The 18,279-nt window shown below is 47.0% G+C and overlaps 1 protein-coding gene across 6 annotated transcripts in view; it reads left to right on the forward strand.

Annotated features, from left to right (window-relative positions):
• IGF1R (insulin like growth factor 1 receptor) overlaps positions 1 to 18,279 on the forward strand; it is a 309,956-nt gene that overhangs the window by 268,466 nt on the left and 23,211 nt on the right. For all 6 annotated transcript variants that reach the window (XM_028495218.2, XM_028495214.2, XM_028495217.2 and 3 more), the window contains 8 exons: positions 1,512 to 1,795; positions 3,097 to 3,233; positions 3,701 to 3,860; positions 7,512 to 7,614; positions 8,152 to 8,222; positions 12,296 to 12,525; positions 12,790 to 12,900; positions 16,551 to 16,710. In XM_028495218.2, the coding sequence (XP_028351019.1) occupies positions 1,512 to 1,795; positions 3,097 to 3,233; positions 3,701 to 3,860; positions 7,512 to 7,614; positions 8,152 to 8,222; positions 12,296 to 12,525; positions 12,790 to 12,900; positions 16,551 to 16,710 (1,256 nt within the window). The remainder of the gene's footprint in view (positions 1 to 1,511; positions 1,796 to 3,096; positions 3,234 to 3,700; positions 3,861 to 7,511; positions 7,615 to 8,151; positions 8,223 to 12,295; positions 12,526 to 12,789; positions 12,901 to 16,550; positions 16,711 to 18,279) is intronic.

Genomic DNA, 18,279 nt, shown 5'->3' on the forward strand with positions numbered 1-18,279 from the left:
TGGATTTGGGGCTTGGCCCTTCTTCCCCACACACCGGGGCTCTTTCCCTTCATGGCATTGCTTCTCAACACAGTCCATCGCCCCCCGTGCCAGCAGGGGCTTGGCCGGTGTTACTTCCTTTGGACACAGAAGAGGATGGATTTAGAGCATCCCAGGCAGGCCAGCAGGAGCCATCTGTTTATTCTCCAGCAGAGGCTGCCGGCTACGTTGCCGACTTTTCCCAAAGACCTGTCCGAGGTTCAGGCTGTGAGTCCAGGCTTTGGAAAGGTTTCACTGAAGAGTCCCTAGCTTTCTGTTGATAGTTAACAAGGCAGTAGTACCTGTTTTCCTCATCAGTCCAAGAACACAGAATCAGGTGATAGGAAGGCAGAGCTGTGGGTGACACAGATTTCACGAACGCCTTGTGTTTGCATTGTTGAGTTCAAAATAAGTTTCCTCTATACCACATTCCCCTGATGAACGCATGCGTCCACCCTGTGGTCTTGATGGCCTCTCTCTGAAGTCTAGTCACACTTGCTGTCCTTTCTTTTCACAGGACAGACATAATACCCTAGTTTGCCCATGGTGAGGGGCCACAGTTGATAAGAACCTCACGTTTGGGGTTTTTCATGCCTCCTACTGAGGCGTACATCTGATGTCCACACAATTTCCGACAGAATTCGGGTAAAAGGAGTGTCTGGGTAACAGAATGGCTGAATAAATCATAAAGGAAGCTTTTCTGTTTTACAACTAAATTCTCCAAAGACGATTTTTATTTCTTTCAATTCATTCTAAGAACAGTTTATTTACAGCTTAAAACCAGTCAAGTCAGGTTGACTGTCCGTGTCCATGTGTCTTGAAGTAAGATGGCAGCCTGAGGTCATGAGTTCCTTTCTGGAGTCAGTATCTGGTGCCGAGTGCCTTTCACTGATCACTGCCTTTATAGTTTAAGTCACAAAGTTTGGTTTAAGTGACTGAAATATCAACAGATGTTGAAGAGTAAACAAGGTTTTCTGACAGGAGTAAGTTGTCCCATCGGTGGGTGTGGGAAAAGCTGGCCATGGTATTAGCTGCTGGTCACACGGTGTGGAAGTGCTTCTGTTTACAGAGAATCGGGACGTGCCATTCTGCTGGCCCCCTGCCTTCCCGACAGCATCCCGGGTGGCCTCCCTTCCCCAGTCCCTGTCCACTGTAACAGCTCTGAGGAAACAGCCCGGGTACTCCTGAGCCTCCCCACTGGGCGGGGGGGGCTGAGGTGTTAGTTTGCCTCTAGGTACCACTGAGTAACCACTCGGGGGGCCAGGGGGCAGGTTGCACGTTGAGGCTGAGATCTGCAGTGTAGAGAAAGCAAAATAAATATTGAGGAAGGAAATCCCTGTATTATTTGTTGGTTCTTATGCAAGGGGGCTGAGTAGCTCCTTTTATTCCAAGGTGAAGATTTTTCTTTTCTTTCTCAGACTTGAGTCACAGAAAAGACAAAAGAGGTGGAAGCCCTCACTCACAAGCCACATTTCTCTCTCTCTTCCTTGCAGACCTGAACGCAAGCGGAGGGAAGTCATGCAGGTCGCCAACACCACCATGTCCAGCCGGAGCAGGAACACCACGGTGGTGGACACCTACAACATCACAGACCCGGAAGAGCTCGAGACCGAGTACCCTTTCTTCGAGAGCAGAGTGGATAACAAGGAGAGAACTGTCATCTCCAACCTCCGGCCTTTTACTCTGTACCGAATCGATATCCACAGCTGTAACCACGAAGCTGAGAAGCTCGGCTGCAGTGCCTCCAACTTTGTCTTTGCAAGAACCATGCCTGCAGGTACGGTGTCATCCAGCTCACCCCACACCCGACTCACAGCCTAGCGGAGACTATGATTTGTAGACACAGAGGCTGACACCCAGGGCGATGACCCTTATTCTCAGTCCTGCTTATTAAAGAACGGGTGGTCATTTGCAGGCAGCTTGGTAGCCCAGCAGCCCAGGGAATGGAGTTCACGCATCATGTCCCCACTCCCACCCCAGTCTCTCCATACAAAGTACTCGAGAGCAGGGAGCTCGGGGCAGGGTCCACTCTTTTCCTTCTCCTTGGTTTGCATTGTGCATTCCCATGGCCCTTTTTTGCCGGGTCCCTCCTGAGTTCTCAAGTTTCAGTGAAATCCCCATTTAGCTGCCTTGATTCAGACTGAGTGTTGGTCTTCAAGGTCTGCTCCCAAGCAGCCTTTGGTCCTGCTTGTTTGGTCTTCACCTTCCCCTTGTAAGTTAGTAGCTGCCTGTGGCTTAGACAGCCATACATCCATCTTTCAGGATGGGTGAACTGCCCGGTTCACTTCCTTGCAGAGCTGGCAGGTAGCACAGAGCACAGTGTCTGCAGTCTGGGAGCGGGGCCTCCTGGGCGCAGTTCTGGCACCGACGTGCTGCTGCCAGCCTACCCGGCCTTAGTCTCCTCACTCTCCCAGGAGAGAAAGCCCAGCTGATTTCTCAGTGTTTCCCAGCTGGAACTTGCAGTGACATTGCTCACCACTTGGCTTACTGCTTTAAGAAGCAAAAGCAAGAGAGCAGGCACCCCAGCCTCACCCGGCAGCTTCAGGAATCACTGGTGAAGGCAGCGAGCTTGCGCTCAGCACCAGCTTCCTGGCGGCTTCCTGCCAGGCGGGCTCAGGGACCACCCTTTACACCTGTGCAGAAATTGCATCTGCCGCGTGCAGACACAGAGCGTGAAGGATCTGGGTCCCGGCTTGGAGGCTGGAGGCCGCTGCTTCTGCTTGCTCAGCACCTTTTCGATGACGCTGGTGTTTGATGGCATCGCATAGAAGCCGGGTACCAGACCTAAGTGACTCAATTTGCCAAGATTTTCCTCCTGAACTTGAGAGTAGGCTTTTTTGTTGGGAGACTGAGGGGAATGGAGGGTATGGTGGCATCTTGAGACTTACAGGTCATTAGGTTGCTCCAATTCCAACACCCCTGCTGTGTGTACGAGGCCAGGTCAGGAGGAGTTGCTGCGGCCGCTGTCCGCAGTCCTGCACGAGGGGTTGGTGAGGGTGTTCTTAGGCTAGTCCAGTGTTTTTCTCCCTCCCTGAGGACTCGAATCTAACTTTATCGCCTATTTCAATTGTTGCACAGAAGGAGCAGATGACATTCCTGGGCCAGTGACCTGGGAGCCAAGGCCTGAGAACTCCATCTTTTTAAAATGGCCAGAACCTGAGAATCCCAATGGATTGATTTTAATGTATGAAATAAAATATGGATCACAAGTCGAGGTAAGACTGGGGCACCAGCCGTGTGTGGGTGCGTTTCTGTTGCAGGTGTAGCACGTGTTACGCTTCAACACAGGGCACCTCCTTGTTAGCTGAAGACTTTGAACGATAAAATAAGGAGGTAAGTCAGTGAGGATTCAGGTCTTTTTACCAACTCCATGCTCCTTGGGGAATTCTCACAGTGTGCGAGGAGCTGGCTTATCCTCACCCTCAAGAAACTGTTTCTTTGCAGAAAACGATCTTTCAGCCTAGAGATTGGTCTTAATAACTTAATCTTTCTGGAACTCTTTTTGGTTAAAGAGAGAAGGTTTGGTTAAAGGTCGGGTGTGCTTAGAGTTACTGGAGGACTGCCACAGTGTAAGCCTGGGTGTTTTCCCTTTTATTGCAAATTGGGGTCAGTGTTAGGTGGGAGGTGAGAGGCGAGGCGGCGTGTTTGTGGGAAATTGACACATATGTTTTATTTCCTCCAGGATCAGCGGGAATGTGTGTCCAGACAGGAGTACAGGAAGTATGGAGGGGCCAAGCTAAACCGGCTCAACCCGGGGAACTACACAGCCCGGATCCAGGCAACCTCTCTCTCTGGGAACGGGTCGTGGACTGATCCTGTGTTTTTCTATGTCCAGGCCAAAAGTAAGGCTTGTGGAGGGAGTCGCTGGGAAAACAGAAAGCAGGTGGTGCTGGGACTGGGGAAACCTGAGTCATCATCCTGGCTCTCTGGTTTTCTGATTTCTGTCGGCCACCTTTCAGATGAGTCACACTTTTGACAGCACTTCATCTAGGAGCTCAGGCTGGGGAGCTGCCACACCTGGAGTCCCTACCTCATCTGGTGGACAGGGAGATGGTCTGAGCCCCTCTTTTGAGGGAGACAGCAAGGAGCCCGTGCTCTCAACTTGGTTTATGTCCAAAGCATTTTACAAAGCATTGAATTGACCATTCTACCTCCTGCCTCGTCAGGGATGCTGATTGGGGCTCCGACTCAGGGCGTAGAATCCTAAGGGGGTGACAGAAACCTGGGGACCTTCTGCTCCAGCCTGCTCCAGGGCAGGAGTCGCTGGGACAGCATCCCAGGCTGAGGCATCACCCCTGTCACTCCTCAGCGGTAAAATAGCAGATGTACTTTTAAAGCAGCAACACACTTTGAAAGCGCACAGTGCTTCCTGTTTGGCACAGAGACTGGGCCATGTGGTGAGTTTATGCTCAAACCGTCGACAAGACAGAATTCTTAGAAGGCCATTCTAGGCTAGAATTTTAGATTTTAAAAGTGAGTTTTGTAAAATGTATGAGCACAAGGGCACTATACTTGCTTGGCCAAGAAAATTCAGCATTTTCATTTGGTGACATAAATATCCCTTATTGTTTACATTTTGAGTTTCTGTTATTTTGTATTAGAAACCAAATTTTTAAGATTATTTCATGTTCAGATAATGGGATCAAATCTGGCATAGCACTATTCCTGACTGCCTCCACGAGAGAAAGCTGTCCCCCCTTGCTTAGTGGTGCTGCTTTGGGGTCAGGTGGGCAATTCCCACTGCCTTGGTTTCTCCTGGTGTCCACATCTGTGCTACTCTGGTCTGGAGTCTGAGTTTTTAAATTCAGGATTCAGTCGATCCAGCAGTCCACCTGGTTAGTGCCTAGTCAAAGACATGCATGGTATTTGGAAGTCTACACAGTGACAGATACCAGAAGAAGGATGTGCGGGGATAGAATTGCAGACCTTGAGGTAGCATTTGATGAGCCTGGCGCTGTGTGAGGGGTAAACAGATGCTTAAGAAGATAATTCCATCATCTAAAATAGTCTGAATTCTCCATGTGGTCCATTTTACCTACTCTTCCAGTTGGCTGGTGCCACACACTCCAGCGCTGGAACTTTCACAGTATTCCCAGAGCCCTCCCCAAAGAAGTGGCTTGTTTTCTCTCTTCTCTCCTGCCCTCTCCACATCCATCCCTTAGGAACAGAGCCTAGGTTTAGAGGTCTAGCGTGATGCTGTGTTCTTTGAAACAGCAGCATTGGCTTCTGGGGTTCAGTGACCTTGGCTTATCTGCAGAGATGACAGGTTCCTCTCTGCCATTGCTCCCCCGTTTTTAACCCTGTGAGTGCCGGGAGCCAGTGGGAAACCCAAGAGCCGCCCTGATGGCATCTTTCCAGCAGGAGTTGGCATACACCACGGGGAAATTAAATCTGCGTGCCTGCTTTACCGTTGGGAAGTTTTTCCTTGTGTCAGACAAGATTCTCTCCTGCTGTGGTTGAGTCTCCCTTCCTCCTGTTCAATCCTCAGAGGAGATGGAGGCTTTGGAAGCTTTCTGGCAACTGCTCTCCTTTTAGGAACCCTTCATGTGCTTGACTACTATTAAATTACTCCTTAGGCTTTTCCTCTCCAGACTAAATAATCTCAGGTTTGGGGCCTTTTCTTGTAGCCCAGGCTCATAGAACAATTTTCTAGCCATTCAGTCATTTTGCTCTTCTCTGTATGTGTTCCACTTTTTCCATGTCCCCGTTGAAATGTGAAACTCACAAAGAATAGGGTACAACCTGACCATTAGTATAAGTGATAGAGATAGAAGAAATAGTCCCCGGGGGCAAAAAAGAAACTCTGCTAGCTTCCCAAAGTCCGTGTTAATTTGCAAGTATTTTCAAGAATTAGGAAATGCAGGAGCCTGTATCCATTTTTAGAGCTATTTGATAAAAATATCTTTAATTAAAAAAATTAAAATAGCTTTAATAGTCCTCACAGAGTAATAATAATAGTAGTGTTTAGTGGCAGAATAATCATTGATGGGTGATCTACAGTAGATGTAACTTGGTCCCCAGTGAGTTCCAACTTCATTTCCACATACGTGGGTGTCCCACAGGCAATTCAGATGCCTTGTGCACAAAACCAGAATCACACTTGCTACCTTCAAAATCTCTCTCCATCCTTTGTTCCTCAGCTCAGTCCGTGACCCCGTAATCCACCCACCACCCAAGCCAGGAACCTCACCGCCACCCCTCCCCTTTCCTTCACTCCTGCCACCCACTTCTCATTCAAACCCACATCTCATTGATTCTGCCTCTGAAATACCTCTGGAATCCAGCCTCTGTAGCCACCACCACCGCCTCAGCTCAGAGCCTCCAGGGCGCTTGCTTCGTAGGGAAAATAAGAGCCAGGGGTGCCGGAAGCCCGGGTTCCAATCCCTAGGTCATGGCCAACCAGCTGCATGTGTGACCCTGGGGAGGACAGTTCATCTCTGTGAGTCTTTCTCATTCATAGACAAGGAGCAGTGACTCCTTGGTGAGGTCTGAGCTGGGTGATGCAGAACATGCCCAGGGCACCCCCTCACCCGCTCCCCCAGACAGGGCAGGGTCTCCTGCCCGCTGCCAGCCCTTCCAGGCTGTCCTCAGGCACTGCCATCTCTCTCACACAAATCCCACCAGTTCACTGTGGGGCTGGAGAGCTCTCACTGGTTCCGCTTAATCTGCAGAATGAAGTTCAAAGTGCTTAGCTTGGACAAGGCCCCTTAGGAGCCGGCCCTGATTTCTCTCCAGTATCATTTCCAACCATCCTCTGTGCTTGGCGAGCTTCCCCTGACTCCCTTCCCCTCTCCCTTCCTCCCTGCATCCTTGCAGCATGTGTGGTCCACTTGTCTGGTTGTTATGCTACCTGTGGACGTGTTGATTACCAGCATCAGACAGAATTTTCAAGTGTGTGGATCAGCGTCCAGCCTGGCATCTGTCATCTAAGAGCTGAGGATGGTGATGAGCAGGCAGGAGCTCTGTGGTCTCAGACCTGTAACTATAGACTCTGATGTTTGGAGCGTATTCAGAGCAGCTTTGGCAAGGGGTGCCATCCAGTTACTTTTTGTTTTTTTTAATTGTCTGTGGAACTGTCTTAAGACAGATAAAAGTCAGTACAGCTTGAGCACTATAATACAAAAGAATCTATTCTTTTTTTTTTTTTAGCAAATGTGTGCAATTCCACTAATAATCATCAAACTGTATACAAAGATTATTTTACTTGAATCCATCATTTGAACTATTATTTCAGAATACACTGTACTTTGAAAATAAAAATGACTTTACTCCTCCATCGGCACTTATTTCATCTTTTTACAAATAACTCAGGGTTTGTTTGTTTGTTTTTCTTTTATGCACAATACTGTTTACCTTCAGAACTCCTAGTTCATGATAGGCAATAAAGGAATTCTCAGGGATTTTTTTTCCATACTTCCAGCTAAATATAAACAAAGGACACGAGCAGTTTGTTCACCTCGTGACATTTTCTTGTTTCCCATTTGTTTCTGCAGCAACGTATGAAAACTTCATCCATCTGATTATTGCTCTACCCATTGCCGTTCTGCTGATAGTAGGAGGGTTGGTTATAATGCTGTACGTCTTCCATAGAAAAAGGTGAGTGACTTGGTGAAAAGTCACAGATACTTTCTGTGTCTGACTGGTTTGATGATTTGACCCCAAGTTAAGATGAACTCTTTGAGACGTTTGAGGAATTATCTTATGGATCGGAAAACCCGATTTTCCAATCAAATGTGCAGAAAAAAGAGAATGTTTTCCAATGATTCAACAACAGAAAAAGGCTTTTTCCTTGGAGTCTGGATCATCCCCACACTGACTGCCCCATCACAGATACTGCTGCTTGTGCAAAACTTTTTCAAACATGATATTTTAACCCTGTCCATCAAATAAGCCTTTCCATTTCCAACAAAGTAAAGAAACAAATGTTTCTTAAAAAGCTCTAATTTGAGGCTGTTGAAGAAGCCAAAAGAGGCGTTAGCAAGTGTGGTGGAGCTGTCCTGACAGTACCTCCACCACCCCTTCCCGGTCCTTAATGAATCAGAACAAATAAAACTGAGGTAACAAAGATGAAAGTACATATAAAAGTATGTGGGGATTTTTTTTTTCTAACCTGAATTTCATCCTTTTTGACAGAAATAACAGCAGGCTGGGGAACGGAGTGCTGTATGCCTCTGTGAACCCGGAGTACTTCAGTGCAGCCGATGGTAAGCTTCTAAACTACAGTCACTGTCTGGGGTCCCAGCTCAGGAGCTCTGGGGAGTGTTACGAATTCAGGGGAAGAGGTTTGCATTATTTTGAGGTACCTGTGGCCTCAGATCCATCTTCATTAACACTTTTTTTTTTTTTTTTTTTTGTGGTACGCGGGCCTCTCACTGCTGTGGCCCCTCCCGTTGCGGAGCACAGGCTCCGGACGCGCAGGCTCAGCGGCCATGGCTCACGGGCCCAGCCGCTCCGCGGCGTGTGGGATCTTCCCGGACCGGGGCACGAACCCGTGTCCCCTGCATCAGCAGGCGGACTCGCAACCCCTGCGCCACCAGGGAAGCCCAACACTTTTTTTTTTAAACCAATGTTTTGAGCAGTTCACTGAATATGTCAAAAATTCTGGGACTGTCTGGGCTGCCCCAAGGAAAAATGGGCTTCAGAGATGAATGTGGCCAGCACAGTAATCCATTTATTTAATTGCTTGAAATTTTATGCTAGAATGAAAAAAGCTGTATAATTGTCAACATCTAGTTGGAAGATATGCTGCAGCTGACAAAACAGTCCTTTTAAACTAGTTTCAGCTTGAGTTTCGTGTCATTATAATTGTCTTTGATCACTACGGCTTCTCTGATTTTTGTATCTGGGAGATTTTCTGTTCATTCCCTCCTGACTGGGGTCTTAACGATTCTTCCCTCATGGCCTGTTCACATTCCCTCTGGTAGTAACTCATGAGAGCCATTTAGTTAAACTTCTGAGATGGTCTGACTTGGAAGGTTTTTGTCCTTATTTGCTGTCTTGTCTTCCAAGTTTGCCAAAATCCTAACTTTTCAAAGTAAGTCAGGGTGAGACATTGGTCACTGGGTACCACTAACTGGCACTTTGCTAGAGACGTTCACAAATGCCGTCCCATTTGATCCCTGCCTCCCTATAGGATGGGTTGTCTGATGCTCATCTGTCAGTGGGGTAACGAGGCTCAGAGGAGAAACTCGCCCTGGTCACAGAACTAGGCAGTTGAGAAATCAGGATGAGGCAGCCCCTGGCATCTTGTTGACATGTGATGCAGTCGCTGAGGGGAAGGACTGTGAGGTCCTGGGGGCTGGGGAGACCGGCAAGCTGGCTCACAGGAGCAGCTGGCCAGGGTTTGTGAAGTGAATAAATAAGTGCATGGAATCGGCTGGATGTATTTAGAAAACACGTTTGCCTCGCTCATGCTTCAGAAGTGGAAGTGTGTGTGCAGGAGACGTGAAATAAAGAGTCATGATTATTCTAATTGCTCATGCTGATCAAATGAGAAAACAATTTAAAAGCACTGTATAAGTGTGTAAAGTTTTATTACTGTGATTTCTTTAATAATTTCTAATTCAAATTGTGTTTACAATAAAGCCAATCAAAAGCAGACTCCTGAATGCGAATCAAGCGTAGACTAATGAGGACATTATTCTTCTTTATATAAAGGTCTCACAAAGTTGTATTTTTAAAAGACATATATGTACACACACACCTACATGTCTGTATGTGTGTGTGTACATATATGGCACAGAGAATGTTCTGGAAGGATACACACCAAACTTAAAAGAGTAGTTACTTGTGGAGAGGATCTTTTTCTTTAAAAAAAAAAAAAAGGCAAGATAAAGGTCTCACAAAGTTGTATTTTTAAAAGACATATATGTACACACACACCTACATGTCTGTCTGTATGTGTGTGTGTACATATATGGCACAGAGAATGTTCTGGAAGGATACACACCAAACTTAAAAGAGTAGTTACTTGTGGAGAGGATCTTTTTCTTTAAAAAAAAAAAAAAGGCAAGACGATTTTTATGCATTGTTTGAATAAATAATAGTTGTTTTTTTTTTAATCAAGTAAGGTGAGGAGTCATCACACATTTAATGGAATTTATAAGGAAAATGCAAGGCCACTTCCCGCTCTATCATTGTGGAGTAAGACTACTGCAAAAATCTGCTCGGTTTTTAAATAAAGCATAGAAGATTGGCATTTGTAGCTTTGACTGTGAAGGATCCAGGAAGTTTAGAGAGAGCACAAATACAATCATATTAGACTCTAACGGCGATTTGAATTCAAATGTTGTGTCTTTCCAGAGTGCCTTCATAGTATTTCTTGATTCTTTAAAAACAAAACAAACAAAACTTATTGTCACCCAGGCCAACAGGTAGGAAGACTGTCACCTTATTTGAACTTAATTTATTCAGCCTTTTGACAAGCATCTTATAGATAGTTTCCTCAAGGGGCAACAAAATGACATTGCAGTTCAAAAATGCTTTAAAAACTTCTCTCTCCAAAAGCTAATCTGCATGTCACCATTCTCCAGAGTACACTGAAAATCCCCTCCAGGGAAACGCTGATAACATTGTGCACGTAAACCTCTCCTGCCTGGCAGGGCTTAGGACTGCTGGCTAAAGTCAGAGCTATTGGGTTGAATTGAGAGAAAGGATTGTGAGTATTGACTTCAGCTACCTCCCAGGGAATGAATGTGATTGGTTTTAACTCCATGTTTCATGGTGTGTTACATCGTTAATTCTGATTAAAAGCAAGCCTGGATTTTCAGAGATAAATGGATATATACAGTGTCTCTTTATTCTTTCTGAGGGGTATCAGGAAGAGTCTTATCTACTGGGTTGTCTTGCATACTTACTCTCCTAAGTGAGCATCAGCCCCTTCTTCAGGGCTATAAACTGTCTAAGCCATATGGAGGTTGTAATTCCATTTGTGAAATTCCTGAACACATACATACGTACTATGAAATACAAAAATGTATGTGAAAGAAAATTCTAGATTGATTAACATAGTCCATATTGGAAATTCCTTAGAGGTGTAAATTGGTGGTATCTCCTGGGCCTAATTTATAGACATCTTTGCTTTAAGATATCACTTAAAGGTAGATACCTGGGACTTGGGGGTGTCGGAATATAGCTGTTAACCCACTGCTTCTCTTACATCCAGCCGCGCAGGCCCACGGTTAAGATCTGAAAGCCTAAGGGCAAACAGATGCCATCCCAGGTTCTCTGTCCTTCTGTATTTCTAAGCCAGGACCATCTCTTTCCTACCAGTGGAGCATGCCAAGGGTTCCCCTCTCAGGCAAGGACGTAAGCACACAGCATTAGAAGAATAGGGTAATAATTGAAATTTCTTATGGAGCTGTAGAACAGGTTGATTTCATTTTAGTTCTCACCTACCCATCAGAGTGGTAGGATGGATCTTTTGTTTTGTTTTCTTTCTTTCCTCCCTTCTTCCTTTCCCTCTTTCTTTCTCCTTCCTCCTGCCTAGAATTATTTATTTATTTTCTTAAACCAAACTGAATCTGACCAGAAGCATAGGCTGGACAGGAAATCATATTCAGGCTTAGTCATTACCAAGCCCCTCCCCCCAGCCCCTCACCCCAGTGCGGGGAGGTCCCTGAGTTCACAGGCCCCAGGCCTAAGCCCTGGGGAGGCCCTTTTGCTCTTCAGCTGTCCCTCCATGCTGGTCACCACTGAATGCCCCTCGGTGCTAGAGCTCAGTTGCTTCCGTACCTCATTGATCGCCCCAGGGTCTCTGGCAAGGCCAGAGAAACTGTCCAGACTAGAGCAGAGCTACCAATGGAAATATAGTGCCAGTCCCATAAGAAACATGAAATTTTTCTAGTAGCCACATATAAAATAGGAAAAAGAAACAGGTGAAATACATGTTGATAAGGTTTTCTTTAACTCAATATATCCAAAATATTATCAGTTTTAATATGCAGTCAGTAAAAAAATTATTGAAATATTTACATTATTTTTTGATATCCAGCATGAATTTTATACTTATAGCAACATCTGAAATTGCACGACTTTCTGGTTCTTATATGCTGTTGGTATCTTTGAATTATCTAGAACTCCTTGAGGACTTGAAATTTTAGTGTTTGACGGTACAGTGGCCTTGCTGAAATCCACAGCCTGTGGGAGATTCCACAACAAGCCATATCCTTGTCTCCTGATGTTCTCCTCTGTGGGCTCTAGGAAGTGGCATCTTGCCCTCTTTGGCCTGGAGTTTGCCCAAAGCACGTTGTTTCAGTTCTGGCTTCTTCTTCCCCAGTGTACGTGCCTGATGAGTGGGAGGTCGCCCGGGAGAAGATCACCATGAGCCGGGAGCTGGGGCAGGGCTCCTTCGGGATGGTTTACGAAGGTGTCGCCAAGGGCGTGGTCAAGGATGAGCCTGAGACCAGGGTGGCCATTAAGACGGTGAACGAGGCTGCCAGCATGCGCGAGAGGATTGAGTTTCTCAACGAGGCCTCGGTGATGAAGGAGTTCAACTGTCACCACGTGGTAAGAGAAGGGCCCCCATGTGTTGGGGAGCACACTTGTGGGTTTGCTGTCTCGCCCTGTCTTCTGTAGGGATCCCCCCATCCCCCCACTGTTCCTTTAGACACTGTGCACATGAAGGTTCTGGATGTGATGCAGGGCTGGCCCGTGAGCCCCAGTAGCCCATCGTACGGGCTCTGCTCTGGGCCAGATGGTCCCAGCGGTGGGAGCGCCGCAGTCGTGGGCAGCCCTCACCCTCTGAGCCCTTCTCTCTGTCCTTCCTCACAGGTGCGCTTGCTGGGCGTGGTGTCCCAGGGCCAGCCGACGCTGGTCATCATGGAACTGATGACCCGGGGGGACCTCAAAAGTTATCTCCGGTCTCTGAGGCCAGAAATGGAGGTCAGTTTTGATTTTCACTGACATCCCATGTTAACTGTTCCCTTTCCTTTAGAACCTTCCCCCAGAAGATACTGTGTCTTTAAATCCATTCACTTTTCTTGCCCCGTGCTTGGTTCTTGGTCCTGTATATGAAGGAGTTCCCTGACTAGAGAGAGACCTGGATCTTTTGTGAGAGGCACTTGTGCTTTTGCTGCTACATCATTCCCTCCACCCCCAGTCACCTCCTCTACCACCGTCTCTCCCTGACTCCAACCCACAGACCATGTCCACGCTGCTCCCTCCCTGGAGCCTTTCCTGCCCCCCACCCCAGCCAGGAGTGCCTGTCTCCTCCACTGCCTTCTCTCCTGGACTGGCTTTCTCTTGTTTGGTTCTTGGTGGATCCCCATCTAGCCCATTATGTTTTCTGTCCATCCCAGATCCCGTGTAGCTCAGTGTCGTGCTTGTCAGAGTTCACTGTCAGGTTGACTTGATTCTTGTGCCGGGTGGTTTCCCTCCCAGCTCTGTGTGCAGACACCCACTCACTCACAGGCCCCCACCCGACGTGTGCCCCTTCCCCTCCTGTGGGCAGTCTGAGCCTTTGAGCCAGGGGAGCCCCATTTCTCAAGCCCTGCATCCACATTTCAGGCTTTATCCGGAATCAGTATCTTGCTTGAGCTTCTGAATGATCATCACCTCAGCTGCACAATGATCTCTACTTAGTATCAAAAAAATATGTTTGTATTACCGTGGTGTCTCCCCCGTGAACCCAGCTTTGTAACATTTGGAGGAACGACTTTTAAGAGTAAACTGGGAGATAAACACTTAGAAGTGATACCAGCAACATCTGCCTTTCACTTGGCTACCTTGGTGGGTCTCAAGTCCTCACTTGGACCCTGACTTTGCTGCCTGTTGAGGAAGCTTTGGGTCTGCTTTTGTGCCTTCGATCCTCCCCTTTCTCTACCCTTCTTGAACGTCTGTAGCCTTTCTCTCTTTGAGCTTAATCTTTTGTTTTCTTCTTTTAATTGGCAACTTAATCATCTCCCAAGTAGTAGTTCCTTAATTTTTGTTCCAAGCACTTGTTCACACGTGGCTTCCTTTACTCACAGCAGATGATGCGTGTGGTTCTGCAAGGGCCGCGAGTCCCAGTGTGGACTGAGGCCCCGAGCAGGGTGGTTTGCAACACACCCACCCTCTGCTCTGCCCAGCGTGGGTGCCCAGCTCCCCTGGATCTTAGTGCCTTTTCCCAGCTCACTTTGTAATACACAAGCCAGCACGAAGGAGAAAAGCTTCATCAGCTGGGTGACTGGAGCTGTGGCAGTATGTTTCTTATCAGATTCATTTAAGGCGCCTCTGAAAAGTCTGAAGCACTTACTTCCTTTGTCCCCAGTTTCAGGCACAGAATAAAAATTTGCAACACATAGCCCTAGTCCTGGCTCTGCCGCTACCTGTCTGCATTCTCAGGTGGCTGCTTCAGGCTCGGAGCCTTGGTTTCCTTATGTGTAAAATAAGAGGGTTGGACAAGATGACTACTAAAGTCCTTTTCAGATCAAAAATTAACTTTTTTTTAAAAAAAAATTATTTATTTAATTTATCTATTTTTGGCTGCATTGGGTCTTTGTTGCTGTGCACGGGCTTTCTCTAGTTGCGGTGAGCAAGGGCTACTCTTCGTTGCGGTGCGCGGGCTTCTCATTGCGGTGGCTTCTCTTGTTGCAGAGCACAGGCTTTAGGTGCCCGGGCTTCAGGAGTTGTGGCTCGCAGGCTCTCGAGCGCATGCTCAGTAGTAGTTGTGGCGCACGGGCTTAGTTGCTCCGCAGCATGTGGGATCCTCCCGGACCAGGGCTCGAACCCGTGTCCCCTGCGTTGGCAGGCGGATTCTTAACCACTGCGCCACCAGGGAAGCTCCCCCAAAATTCACTTGTAGATTTGTCAGATTTAAAGTTGTTCTTTCTAACCCATGTCAAGTATAAAAATACGTATGCTTGTCCTGTGGTTTCATTATATTCTACTCGGCATCTTCCCCCAGTGAAGATTCATTCATTTCCCTCACTAAATGCGGATGCTTGTGTACAGGCGTCTTAAGTAGTCTAAGCAAGTTAAATATTTCTGTTTTCTAAGACGTCTGAAAGAATGGCAGTATTAGCACCATGAACTGACAGAATGTCAGCCCTCTTCTTCAATACTTAAAATCAGGTTCCTTTTTTTGATTCTGTTTTTCATATTAATATTATGAAGCACCACTTCTAGTAAGCGCCTAACTTAATATTCCACAACTTAAGTATTATGAGCATAAAGTTAACATTTTACCTGCCGATTTCCTGGTGTACCATGCATATCTAAAGCCCTGAAAAGGTTAAAGGGAATGTTTGGCTTACCCTTTGGGTCATCACATCACTTCCCCAGGCAACTCAGTAATGAGGATTTTAAATCACCACAGACAGTCCTGATAGTAGCTTCAGAATTCAAGTGTAGGGAACCAACCGCCAAGTACTTGGAGAATTGTTACACTGCTCCTAGAAGCCAGCTTTGGGGCAGAAAGTAGCACCTCACTGGGGGAAACCAGCATTCCCTGGGCATGGACCTTGGCCAGGCACTGGCGGACACTTGCCATGCATGGTCCCAGGTCATCCTCCCAGCAGTAGACCCCGCCTCGACCCCATGTGAAAGAGCCCAGGCAGGAGGCCAGACTGTCTGATCCTAAAGCCCAGACATGTTCTTCCTGTGGCGCAGGGTTTGAGCTGGGAAGGGGACGTGTGGGACCTGTCAGAGCAGGATGGCTTTGCCGTGTTGTGACAGATGTTCTGTAGTCAGGGAAACTGAGGTAAAGTCTGTTGAACTCACACAAACAAGAGGTGGTCAGCATCTAAACTGGGGGTGCTGATTGGTTTCTACACTTTCTTTTAGGATAAAGAGGCTTGGACACACATTTTATATAAAACTTTTCTAAATGGATTTATTATTTGGGGGTATTTCTTCTCAGTTCTGAAGTCGGTATGTTGCCCTTCTCTACAAAGAGGAAACATTTATCCGTGTTACCTGTCACTGTTGGACATTGGTCCCCTCCAGAGTAAGCTTCTGCTGGACTTAAATGAGCTGTCAAGGGCTTGCTTTCCTCAGCACCCACAGAAAATAATAATCCAAGGAATGCCACTCTGTAAGGTGAACAAATTAATCTCGATGGTTTTGTACTTTAGAAGAAAGTTGAAGGGAAAGAAAAGGATTAAATAATTTAATGTAGGAAATAACACATCCAGTGACCATTCAAGAAACCCGTTTGCTTATTTCCACATGGCCTTTGTAATGTCCTCTCCCTCCTTTTCCCTGTATGGAGTTGGATTGTAGAAATAAGAGGAACACATACACTAATTGGAATTTGAGTATCCGGAATTTTTAATATCAAAAATTGCTGGTTTCACTTTAAATGATGTTGGCCCCGCCCAAAATCGAAGATGCTGGTCCCAAGTTGTGCTAATAGGTGCTTCTCTCTGCAGCTTTGTGATGTGGTCAGAGGGCAAGTGCCATGGCCTCCTCCTGAGCCACTCCTGGTTTCTTAGCAGAATGACCCGTGGTGCTCAGATTGAACAAAGGTGGATTTGCAAACCGTGAAAGAACACGGGGAGGGAAAAATTCCTAAATTCTCATGTGGATTTTTTTTTTTTTTTAATCTCCAACAGAATAATCCAGTCCTAGCACCTCCCAGCCTAAGCAAAATGATCCAGATGGCTGGAGAGATTGCAGATGGCATGGCATACCTCAACGCCAATAAGTTTGTCCACAGAGACCTCGCTGCCCGGAACTGCATGGTGGCTGAAGATTTCACAGTCAAAATCGGAGGTGTGTCCTTAGCTTTCCAGATCTGAGCAAGAACTAAACTCGCACATGTTTTAGGAGCCAAGTGGGCATTAGCCTGCCTGTGGAGAGGTTTTCCAATGCATCCCGTGACTGCAGAGTCTTACTCTTGGGAATAATGTGACTGTGTCCAGTCAATAGTCACAAACCCAGCCAGCCTGGCTCTAATCCTGATAGCGTATGGGCGCGGTGGTCCAGGCAGTGGCCAAGGGTGAGCTGAGGCCATGGTCCCTGAGGTTGCCTCTACTGGCACTTGAGGCATTTCTTGGCAGAACAGTTTTAAGCATTGTTTCCAAAAATAGTTGAGACAGTGTCCTCTGGTGATTTTGACTTGTGCCTACAAGTTACCCTCCATACTACCAGTATATCTTCCAGTTTTCCAGCTTACAAGGAACATTGTCTGCCTCACAACAGCCAGGGGTCCCTGGCGTTTTCTAAGAGGTGAGGGCCCCGATGGTGAAGCCCGTGCACAGAGCAGGAATGGTTACAGGATGAGGGAAGACCGCTGCTTTCTGGGGTTCACCCCCGAGCTGGTCAGCCTCGGAGCTCTTGATCTTTGTTGCAACCCTTACTTATTAGCTAACTAAACTCCTTAGACCCCTTGTTGCCACCACCCACTGTAACACCAAAAGAGGGGGGTGGTCACTGGTTAGGAATTTATTTCGGTCTTTAGGTTTGGTTTTTACTTTGGTCCTTGAATCTGCCTGATAAAACACATAAAACATCAGGGCTGCATGGGAACACCTCCTCTTCCCACTATGAGATGATGATGTTTCAGAAAAATGCTAAATATTTATCCTGAGAAGCTACAGGAAGACTTTACATCCATAAACTATTTAAACCTCTTTGTCTAGCTCTTGAACTGTTCTGGAAGTGCTCGCCTTCCTTTAGCAGTGTTTTTGGTTTTCTTTTAACAATGATTTTGAATGAATATTCTGGCCCTTTGGTGAACAATGAGTATCCCCTCTAGAATGGTTTCCCAAGTGGGGATGGGCGACTTTATCTTTCATTTGTAGGAGCTAGAGGTAATGGATGGAGCCATATCGTATAGCAAATATCCTTGGCCATCAGTTATTCCGTGTGTCCCTGGATTGGCCCTTTGAGGCATCCACGCATTTGACACCCCTGAAAGTCTGAGGCTGTCTTGCCCTGGGGCTCTCAGGGAATAGCCCCTATGGCTGCTGCCTGGGCTTCCTCTGTGTACCCTGCTCCCTCCCCCTTCCCTTCTCAGCGAGGACTCAGATTGTTCCCGCAGAGATGCCAACCAGCTCCCCTTCCCCAGCTGCAGAGCCAGGCAGTCACTAACTAAACTAAATCCCGGTCCTGCCACTAACAGACGTGAGGCTTGCGGCAAGTGTCTTTAAGTTCTGTGAGCCCCAATTTCTTGACCTCTGAAATGGGGATGATGCTGTACGAGAGCCATGAGATGCTGGGAAAGACTCGGTGCAGGAAAGCACCAGACACACACGTGCTGGGTGTGGGGCAGGTCCTCGGAAATGGAAACGTTACTGTCTGTGGCCTAACTCAGTTCCTGCTCCTTTACTTCCCTGCTTG

This window comes from Physeter macrocephalus, chromosome 11 (assembly GCF_002837175.3).
Source record: "Physeter macrocephalus isolate SW-GA chromosome 11, ASM283717v5, whole genome shotgun sequence".
NCBI lineage: Eukaryota > Metazoa > Chordata > Mammalia > Artiodactyla > Physeteridae > Physeter > Physeter macrocephalus.